Here is an 11,350-nt window from a genome sequence, read left to right on the forward strand (position 1 = left end):
TTTCATTTCTTTGTTTCTTTTTTCTTTTCCAACAACCAACATTACATTACAAATAGTAACACCAAAATTGACACCACAAATTTGTTTGGAACAACCATATTTGAAATTCTATCCAATTATATATATTCACACCAATAGAATAGAATTTTAATGTATCAATATCTGTACCTATATCTATCCAATATAGTTTATTTAGCAATAACAAAAAAGAATAATAGCTCAATTGGATATTAATAGTCACTTGCTCATTTCACCTAAAATCAACAACAGATGTTATAATTGTTGTATTATAATTCTTAATACTTTGCATAGCGAGCTACATCGATAATTCATCACCACTGTCCCACTAAACTACAACAATTTGGCTAATCAACCACATTAACATCTAGCCATTATTTATACATATATTCGAAAAGTTGAGAAATAACAAGAAAAAAGACCTTTTCAACTTTTTTTTTTTTTAATTTAATCCTCACTATTAGTTAGTTAGTTAGTTGGTTGGGTTAATTTAATATAGTTAAATTAGTTGCCTCCTTACCTTAATGACAATAACAATTAACAACATCATAAGTAGTAATTAATCTAAAAAAGAAGAATAAAAAATCGTTAAACCCAATAACCTTTATATTTTTAATTTGTGTGTTTTTTCATTCACTCATCCATCCACTTACTCAGTCATTTAACTAACCCTCCAATTAGTTTTGTTAACTCCCTTCTCGTTCTTTAAATTTCTATTCCTCTTATCTTTTTCTATTATTTCAACTAATTATTTTATATTTTCCAAATCGTTCTCATTTTATCGCATTTCCCTATTTTCAAAAAAAAAAAAGTATAGAAAAGATAAACTACCCAATATTCCAACTATCCACAATCAACTAAAAAGTAGAAACATATTTTCTAATCATCTAATCTTTAAGTTACAAATTATAAAATAATTTAATAATTAATTTTTAGAAAATAATCAACCATCACCAGAATTTCAACTTATTATAATACCTATCTTCAAAAAAAAACTGATATATCTATCTGATTTTAATTCCATTTCCACATCAATTCATAATTCATTGTCACATCATAGATTTTATTTATTTTTTGTTTGTTTTTGTTAAGTGATACTCTGGAATGGAATTTTATTCTGATTTATTAATATTTAATAATTTAGTTTAAAAATTAAAAATAATAGTAATAATATTAGTTATAGAAAATGATAAATTCAGAAATGGATGATTATGAAAGTCAATTTCAAAACCATCAAAAAAAGAATAGTGGTAGTGGTGCTATTTTAAATAAATCATTGAGTAAATCACAGCAGTCACAACAACAACAACAACAACAGTTACAACAACAAATTTTACAAAGTAGAAATACTGGAAGTAAAAGTATAAAATCATCATCAATGGAAGCAAAACAGAAACAACAACAACAACAACAACAAGAAAACTCTAGATATCTACTCAGTCCATCTTCATCTTCACCAAATGTAACATCGTTAGTGTCACCGGAGTCATCGCCAGTCCTTCTACCAAAAACTGGAAAACAATCATTGAAAGCGCAACAACAAAACATGGTCAAACAAACATCAATTGGTAATCTAAAGCAGCATATTCAGCAACAACAGCAACAAATACATCAACAGCAATATAATTTAAATTCACAATCTAAACTAGATCAAAATGATACTACTCCAACTTCATCCTCATTGATCCTTCAGAAACAACAACAACAGCAACAAACACCGAATCCTTTTGAAATACTCAATAATCATATAAGTAAACTTACAGATCAAAATCCTGAATTATATGGGAAGATGAACCAATCTCCACCTCCAGTCAACTCCAATTCAGGTACATCCTCCTCCTCTGAACAACAACATCACCATCAACATCATCAACAAGAATCAGTATCTTCAATGTCTGAGCAATTACTTCTGAGAAACCAACAACAGAGCTCCAACCATTCATCTCCCAACAACTCACCTTCCAATATTGAACAAGAAATGAGACATTCCGCAACTACCACCACCACTACAACCACTACCACTTCGCCAACTCACCATGAAAGAAAGAATTCATTCAATCAATACCAAATACAACAAGAAAGAGAAAGAGATATGAGAATAACCAACAACAACAACAATAATATTAATAATAATGGTAGTCATAAAAAGAGATCATTTGATTTCATTAATAGTCAACAACAGCAGCAACAGCAACAACATGGAATGGATAGTAGTAATAACAACTCTAGCGAAAACAGTCCAAATCTTCACTATAACAATGTTGTAGAATATCAAGAGAAAATTCAACACCAACGAAAGATAATAAAGGAGTTACAGACAATAAGCTTGAACTTAGAGAAACAGGTAGACTACTACAAGAATGAACTAAATCAATTCAAATCATCGATGGCTGCGAGTATTATGGATATTCTAGATGCCAACGAACACATACTATCAGCTCAAAAACAAAATTTAAATGAAGATAATAATAATAATAATAATAGTAATAATAATAGTGATAGTAAGAGTAATAATGATAAAAGACATTTACAACAACAACAACATTTGATAAGTTCATCTAAACCACCTCCACCTCCATCACCGTCATCCATGACAACACCTTCTCATTCGAACTCTATTGCATCGATACCTTCACCATCACCTATAATACCAGTACCATCACCTCAATCATCCAATATAAATACTGCTGAGCATGACAAACTGATACATTATCATCATCAACAACAACAACAGCAACAACATCATCATCATCATCAACAACAATTACTACATCCACATAACCTGACAAACAAAGGTACTACTTCTATACCAACATCTAAACTATTACAATCTGCAACACTTCCTATGCCATATAGCAATAGTAATCCAACACCAAACTCGACACCAACCAAACAACAGCAACAACAACAACAACAAATGATGATGTTACAACAGCAGCAACTACAACAACAACAACAACAAAATGGTCATAATCATCATCACCATCATCAACATCATAGTGGTAATAGTAGTCCAGGTCCTGAATACCAATATGTAATGGGAATAGACGAAAGTCAGCAACACCAACTACAGAAGCAATATATGGTGTATGAAGCTACAAAGAAACAAAAGGTATCTTCGTCTCCCATTCCATCACCAACCAACAACAACAATAACAACGTTAGCAGTTCTTCATCTGGTAGTAATAATAATGCCATACTAAAGAAAAAACTACTTCAACACCAACAACAAGCACAATATCAACAACAACAATACCAACTTCAGAAACAACATTTTCAAGCACTACAGAATGCACTGGGAGCACAAGCACATACTCAACAACACCAATTTGATTAAACATATATTATCGTCATCATCATCACCATCATACCATATATTAATATAATATTATTAAATTTAAAGAAAGAATAGATAGAATCGTTAAATATTACTATGTTGTATTACATCCGTAACAAGATATATTACAATAAATACCATTATATAAATAAAAAAATTAAAAGAATTAATAAATCTTGATATATTACTGTTTGCAATGTAAAATAACATAACTTGTCGTACAATATAATAAAGAGTTATTTATTATTCTAATTTGTTGTTGTTGTTTGAATGTGATTGTTTGATTATGATATGTTCGTTTTAGATGATTGTTATTACCACATTCTTTTCTTTTCTTTCTTTTCTATCTTTGATTATTGTGTCTAAATACTCCATGAGTGTAGATCTAAATGTTTCATTTGATTTCATTTAATAGTGTAAAAAATGATTATTTATTTATTATTAATATATATAAGTTTTTAGTTATTATTAAGTTCTAGATAAATTATAATATTTGCACAAAGTGTTGTTAGTAAACAAACATTAATGTAGTAGATAGATCTATTGATATTAATAATGATAATATAATATGGTGATATTACATACCATTTTTGATAAACTCTTGTCTCTTTAATCTATTTTCATATCTAGATAAAATTTGGAAGTTCTTCTTGTAAATATCCTCTTGCCAGTCGTATGTCTTGTAGTTGATGACACCAAGAGCGGCGGCAGCAGTCAAATGAACGTGTGGTCTGGTGAGGTATGGACGCTTGGCCAATACATTGATCATACAACCAAACAATACACCCATACCGATACCGGTGAACACCTTGAAAGTTCTATTGATTCTCAAGAATGGGTAATCTTCATTGCTAATGAGATTAGATGATTCTGTAGCTGTTGTTGTTGTTGTTGTCATTCTTCTTTTCTTTCTTTTAATACAATACAATATAAATAAATTAAAAAAAAAAAAGATAAACTCTGATCAATAATGATCACTCAAAAAATTCGAGTGATTTTATTTTATTTTTTTTACAATTTTTTTTTTTACAACATTCGAATTGATCAATGGAAGCAGTCCACTTATGATTTATTTGTTTAAAGATTTTAATAAGAGTTGATGATAGATATATGTGTTTATTCAGTATTAGTATTTATATGTGAAATATACACCAATTCAGTTAATAGTTAGTATATCTGTATAAATTGCGTATGGCTGTTGAATTTATTATTTTAAGTTTTGCAAAATTAAACAAATAATTTTTCAAAATAAAAAAAGTGAAATAACCTCAATATGAACTTGATTAACCTTTCATTCGATTCATATCAAATTAAATATTAATAATAAAATTATATGCAAATCTTTGTAAAGACTTTAACAGGAAAGACAATCACGCTGGAGGTAGAGGGTAGTGATAGCATCGAGAATGTCAAGACCAAGATTCAAGACAAGGAAGGAATCCCACCAGATCAACAACGTTTGATTTTCGCAGGTAAACAATTGGAAGATGAAAGAACACTCTCTGATTACAATATTCAAAAGGAATCTACTCTTCATTTGGTTCTCAGACTTCGTGGTGGGATGCAAGTCTTTGTAGAGACATTGTCTGGAAAGATCATTACAATAAAGGTAAAGGAATCTGATACGATAGAGAATGTCAAGGCCAAGGTTACAGAAAAGCTTGGTTACCCACCAAATGAACAAATACTTATTTTCAACAATAAGAAATTAGAAAATGGAAGAACACTTTTCGATTATAATATCCAAAAGGAATCAACAATATATTTAAAACTTTGGATGAGAGATCCAGAACTCAATTTTTAAGTAAATCAATCAAATTTACTACTTTTTTGTTAATTTTTTTAAATTTTATTTTTTATTTTTTGTGTTTCCAAGTATTAATGATCTTCTACGTCTCAATGTAGTGTTAACTCAAAGTGGTGTTAACTCCAGTGGTCCCCATATTGCAAGTTTTAGCTCTTTAACAAGTTGTACGAGACGTCTTTCACTCAAACAAATAACTTATAAATAAATAATTATCTTTGTTTTACTTATAATTATCTTATTTACTTTTATTATAATATATAATCGAAATGCTATAACATCACATTTGGCGACACCTGCAGGATTGATTCTGACCATCACCGGTTCAACTTTTGCATCAATCAGATCTATCAGTTCTTATGAAACTATAGATACACCAGCACCCGTGTCAATCAAACATCTATTTTGAGATGGTATCAACCATGGTTCCATCTCAAAATAGATGTAAATAAACCTAAATGTGTATTATTTTAATTCATTTTTGAATCTTGCTGTAAAATAAAGTATATTAATAATTGAACTTTTAATTAAAACAACTTTACTTGATAAGATCGAACATCTTAATTGGAATGTTTATCTGTTGGTGTGTAGCCACTTCACCTATTCCTCTGTGTTTCTTTATAGAAAAACATTAATAAAATAATTATTCTTAATTTATTATTATCTAACATTATTTTTATTTTATTGTTGTATTGACTATAAATTAAGTTGTTATGGAACCACCTGATCAAAAGTACAACAATCATATTTACTTAAATAATATAACCACCTTTTTTCAATTTTTTTTTTTTATAATTCCAAAATCTCTTTTTTTAGATTTGATTTGATTTCTTTTTTTTTTTTTTTTTTTTGAAAGTATCATATAATTATTGTAATAATAAATTTTTATCTAATCAATATAAAATCAAAAGAGGATATATCCTATATTCAAATTATAGTTACAAAATAGTAAAAGGGCGATCGAAAAAAGTTAACATATACAGAACATATTTTTTTATAAAGTATTCCAATTTGAATTTGATTTAGAGTGAAATAGGATGAATAGTACACAAGCAGCACAGACTGCAACTCAAATCATTGCAAAGATCAAGTCGAAGGAATTCAAAGATCGTTTGAATGGCTATGAGGAGATGTTGAATCTGTTTTCAACGTTGCCCGACGGTAACGCTCCAGAGTTTCTCAGATTGTCACCGGCCTTTGAAAAGTATCTGTTGGTCGATCCGCAACCCGCCAACAAAGACAAAGGTCTGCAGGTGTTGATGGTGTTTCTCGATCGAGCGGTGTGTCTAACGAATCCGACGGCCATTGCAAACAGCTATATCAACGACCTCACACTGGCACTGATTGAAAATGGGCTGAATAGCACGCGTGACTCGACCAAAGTCAAAACGATCGATGCCATCTTGATGTTGATCGAAGTGGTTGGACCCGATCAGGTTCTCAATCTGCTCTGCAACGTCGGATGCACCCACAAAACACCAAAGATTGCAACCTACTCGGTGTTTACACTGAAGGAGATCGTCCGACAATTCGGAAGCACTCTTATCAACATCGAGCCAATCATGACACAACTTGCCAATGCATTCGAACATCAGACCAAAGAGGTGAGATCTGAAGCATTGGCATTGGCAGTGGAGCTGTATCTCTGGATAGGCGACGCATTGGTACAACACTTGAAATCACTCAGACCTTCACAGCTCAAAGAGTTAGAATCATCGATCAACTCATTACCAGCCAATCGTGAAGTACCAGTTCCACTTCGTAGCATTAGAAATAACAGATATTCATCGTCATCATCTTCAGCATCAGCAGCAACATCAACATCGGCAACAATTTCAAATTCCACTACCATACCACAACCACCACCTCAACAGCAACAACAACAACCACAATCAATATTGAAATCATCAAGTTCGAAAATATCAAATACACCCTCATCCATCACAACAAACTCGAATTCACCACCAAATTCCATTTCAAACTCCCCACCAAACTCGATAACTAAATCGAATGTATTTTCAAGTCCACAATCTACACCTACAAAACAACAACAACAACAACCATTACAACAACAACAACCATTGAATCAATCACAAACTCCTGGTCTTGCAGCAACAACAACAACTAATAATAACTATGATATTGGATTACAGAATCAACTTTTACAGTTCTATCAGACATCGGAGGATCCCTCTTGGAGTGTTAGAAAGCAAGCTATTACAGAACTCTTGATACCATTGATCTCTAGTGAGAAGATCTCTCAGTTGGTTCACTATGATTATCAAAAGATATCATCTACACTTGCCAAGCTTCTTGGCGACCCAAATATATTTGTCATTCTCACTTGTATCAATGCACTCGAGTTACTTGTAAAAAGACTCTCAAAAGATATATTTTTCAATTATATTATATCACTTGTACCTATAATGGTAAGATATAACCATTATTATATATATATGTGATAATACTAACTTTTAAACAAAATACCTATGATTATTATTATTATAGCTCGATAGTTTTAAAGAGAAAAGACCTCAACTTTGTGATTCAATTCATGCATGTTTAAATACAATAATGGATAAACAATTAAGAATTAATGATGTTTTAGATTGTAAATATTATTTATTATTTTTAGAAACTTGTTAAACATTTGACAAATTCATTAACTAAATGCTATAATTTATAGTTATTTTAGAGATTTTAATTAATAGTAAAGTTAGCAAACTTAAATTTGAAGTATTATTCTGGTTTAAGAGATTAATACTTAATTCACATGCACAAACTTATAAGGATAAATTACCTTCAATTATAAGTGCTTTAATATTAGTAAGTTGTTTATTAATTTGGATACAATTAACTTAATAATTTTTTTTTAACACGAAAATATATATAGAATTTAGATGATAGTTTAAAAGAAAATAGAGATATTTCAATTGTAAATATATGTACATTAACAGTTATATTTAATGAAAAAGAGGTGTTTCCAATGCTGGAGAATAAATTGGATGAAACAAAAATGACTTTGATCAAAGATGGAATTAAGGATGTCGTTATTCCCACTCCGCATTGGTCGCGTTCCAAAAAGAATGGAATGCAATTCTCACCGCGAGCACCTTCGAAACTTGGTGGTCCCAATTCAAATATGGCTGGATCGCCGGGTGGCAGTAGCTACATGTTCAATGGCAATGGCGGCGTCGGCAGCGGCAACGCGCAGTCGCCAATGATGGAGAACAAGAAATTCAGTCGTCACTCTGTCAATATCTCAGAGTATCGCGCCAACAAACCAGCGGTCGACAGCGACAACAGCAGTCAAGGTGAGACTTCCTCCTCGAAGCAAATCAAAGAGTTGCAACAGGAACTCGAGGAATTCAACCAGAAGATGTCAGAGAAATTGAAATACTTGATGCGGTCGTCCGAAGAGGAGACCTGTTTGCTGCACGAGCAGATTGCGCTTCAGCGCCAACAGTTCGAAGCTGAGCAGCACTCGGAAGACGCCAAGTTCTACGAGACACTCAATATGGAGTTAACCAAGGAGCTGCAGTCGGAGCGCGACAAGAAGAAGGATTTGCTCCTCAGAATCGAGGATCTCGAGATACAGATGAACAACGCACAGCACTCGCAAGTCAAGATCATCAACGAGAGACAGCGACTCTTGGATCAACTCGCCCAGAAAGCCGAGGAGATCGAAGAGCTCAACGAGATGATAATGAGCGATGAACAGATGCGCGACGATCTCATGGATGAAATCGAGCGACTCAAGGGTAGCACTATCACCGTAGGATCACTTCACGATCCCAACCGTTATCTTGTTGAACTTCCAAAGCATCTCATCGACAAACTACCGTCCGACGAACTAGAGCTATTCGAAGAAGTATTCTTAGCAAACGTTAGAATTATTCAAGAAGCTAAATTAAATCATCAACAACAACAACAACAACAACAACAACAACAACAACAGCAACAACAATAGTAACAATAACAAAAATGATAATAAACAGATTTAACACTATTATATATATTCACAAGTGATTATCTTTTGTTTTCAAACATCAATAAATCGAAAAAAAAAAAAAAAAAGAAAAAAAAACAAATAAACATTGTAATCAATATCAAATAAACTTGATATATAAATGTAAAAACGAGTGTGTAATAATAGATGCATCGATCACATTACATTACATTTTATATTATCTGTTTCATTATTTAAACCGCCAATTTCTAAATGAAAACATATAAATCTCATTTTTTTTTTTTTTTGACAAACAATTTTATTACAATTTTTTTTTTTTTTTTTTTTTGAGTTTTTTTCATTCACACCTTTTTAAAAAACGTTGTCGTATATTTTTTTATAAAAATTTTAATTTTATTTATTTTTTTTTTTTAAATAAATAACACAATTGTGTATAATTCCTTTTTTTCTATTTATTTAATTTTTTTATTTTTCAAACACATCTTTCTTTCTCTCTTTCTTTTTCAACACCAACTACAATAACAAAAAAAAAAAACGTCATTATAACTCAAGAAAAAAAAAAAAGTAATAATCTAAAAAAAAAAAAAAAAATTGTGTCAGATAGACTAAAAAACCACACCAAAGAACAACTAATAACATAATAACATTTTAGATAAGCAGCAGTTCCGACATTAGTATATTGCGATTATACATATATATTTTTAGCTTAATTTAGATAACACCTCTAAGTTTGCAAATTTTATATGTCAGGTACAATGTCTAGCCATTCTAAAAGACAAAAGAATCGTATTCTTCGAAATAAAGCAAGAATCTATTGCGATGTCAACTATAACAAACCAAAAGAATATTGGAACTACGAAGCTCTTACTGTAGATTGGGGGTATGCATAAGAATTGATCGCGAATCCGATTGAATCGAATTGAATCTGATTAGATTGAAATTGATCGATCAAAAAGAAATAGTAGCCGTACTAACTAATATTTTTACTTATTATTATTATTATTATTATCATCACACAGATTACAAGATGATTATGAAATTGTAAGAAAGATTGGTCGTGGAAAATACTCTGAGGTATTCGAAGGAGCTCACAGCAAGAACAACGAGAAATGCGTAATCAAAGTACTCAAACCAGTAAAGAAGAAGAAGATCAAGAGAGAAATTAAAATCTTGCAAAATCTCTGTGGAGGACCAAATATCATTACATTGTTGGACGTCGTACGAGATCCACAGTCGAAAACACCATCGCTCATCTTTGAATACATTAACAATACCGATTTCAAACATCTAGCGCCGACTCTCACCGACTTTGACGTGAGATATTACATTTTGGAGTTGTTGTATGCTCTCGACCACTGTCACTCGAATGGAATCATGCATCGTGACGTCAAACCAAGCAACGTCATGATCGACCACCAGAAACGAAAGCTTTACCTCATCGATTGGGGTCTCGCTGAATTCTACCACCCCAACCAAGACTACAACGTCAGAGTTGCCTCTCGTCCATACAAAGGACCAGAGTTACTCGTCGACATGGAGGATTACGATTATAGTTTAGATATGTGGAGTCTTGGATGTATGTTTGCAGGAATGGTATGTGATATCTATAAATTTAACTTATAATAATTACTATCAATTTATTATCAAGTTTTAAACTAATCTTTTTATTCATTCATTGATATTAGCTCTTCCAAAAAGATCCATTCTTCCACGGACATGATAATATTGATCAATTAGTAAAGATTGTTAAGGTTTTGGGTACAGATGAATTTTATGCCTATTTAAATAAATATGGAATTGTAATCGATTCAACATTACAAAGTATTTTGGGAAAGTAAGTAGATCTTTGATCAAAAGTTTTGTAGGTAGAATGAAATACTTATATTTTATATTATAATTATTTTAGACACCCAAAGAAACCATGGGCCAAATTCATCACCAATGACAATAAAAACCTTGCTGTACCAGAGGCAATCGATTTCTTGGATAAATTGCTACGTTATGATCCAGCTGAGAGATTAACCACCAAAGAAGCTATGGAACACCCATATTTCAAGCTTTTAGTTCACAACAGACAACAAAACTAAAATTATAATAATAACAATAATAGCAATAATAATAATAATTATAATAATTATAATCTAATAATAAACGTATAATGAATCAATTAACCAAACAAACAACTACAACAAACAAAAAAAAAAAAAAAGAAAAGCAAAAA

At 31.2% G+C, this 11,350-nt stretch overlaps 5 protein-coding genes across 5 annotated transcripts; 4 read left to right on the forward strand and 1 right to left on the reverse strand.

The window, feature by feature from the left end:
- Positions 1-1,204: 1,204 nt before the first annotated feature.
- Positions 1,205-3,355, forward strand: PPL_03188 (uncharacterized protein; the record flags this gene model as incomplete). The annotated part of the gene is made up of 1 exon (XM_020574160.1): positions 1,205-3,355. One exon carries the CDS (start codon positions 1,205-1,207, stop codon positions 3,353-3,355), a length of 2,151 nt encoding a protein of 716 aa, XP_020436232.1.
- A 468-nt stretch (positions 3,356-3,823) lies between these two features.
- PPL_03189 (putative transmembrane protein) lies at positions 3,824-4,253 on the reverse strand (the record flags this gene model as incomplete). The annotated part of the gene is made up of 3 exons (XM_020574161.1): positions 3,824-3,830; positions 3,877-3,895; positions 3,941-4,253. 3 exons carry the CDS (start codon positions 4,251-4,253, stop codon positions 3,824-3,826), a joined length of 339 nt encoding a protein of 112 aa, XP_020436233.1.
- A 435-nt stretch (positions 4,254-4,688) lies between these two features.
- PPL_03190 (UBiQuitin family member) lies at positions 4,689-5,159 on the forward strand (the record flags this gene model as incomplete). Its single annotated transcript, XM_020574162.1, has 1 exon — positions 4,689-5,159. One exon carries the CDS (start codon positions 4,689-4,691, stop codon positions 5,157-5,159), a length of 471 nt encoding a protein of 156 aa, XP_020436234.1.
- Positions 5,160-6,196: 1,037 nt separating this feature from the next.
- On the forward strand, positions 6,197-9,129 carry PPL_03191 (microtubule-associated protein; the record flags this gene model as incomplete). The annotated part of the gene is made up of 5 exons (XM_020574163.1): positions 6,197-6,363; positions 6,523-7,588; positions 7,668-7,770; positions 7,846-7,985; positions 8,053-9,129. The coding sequence occupies 5 exons, from the start codon at positions 6,197-6,199 to the stop codon at positions 9,127-9,129; spliced, it is 2,553 nt and encodes an 850-aa protein (XP_020436235.1).
- A 743-nt stretch (positions 9,130-9,872) lies between these two features.
- casK (casein kinase II subunit alpha/alpha') lies at positions 9,873-11,216 on the forward strand (the record flags this gene model as incomplete). The annotated part of the gene is made up of 4 exons (XM_020574164.1): positions 9,873-10,009; positions 10,149-10,722; positions 10,815-10,963; positions 11,036-11,216. The coding sequence occupies 4 exons, from the start codon at positions 9,873-9,875 to the stop codon at positions 11,214-11,216; spliced, it is 1,041 nt and encodes a 346-aa protein (XP_020436236.1).
- Between the last annotated feature and the right edge of the window lie 134 nt (positions 11,217-11,350).

This window comes from Heterostelium album (genome assembly GCF_000004825.1).
Source record: "Heterostelium album PN500 unplaced genomic scaffold PPL_scaffold3, whole genome shotgun sequence".
Taxonomy (NCBI): domain Eukaryota; phylum Evosea; class Eumycetozoa; order Acytosteliales; family Acytosteliaceae; genus Heterostelium; species Heterostelium album.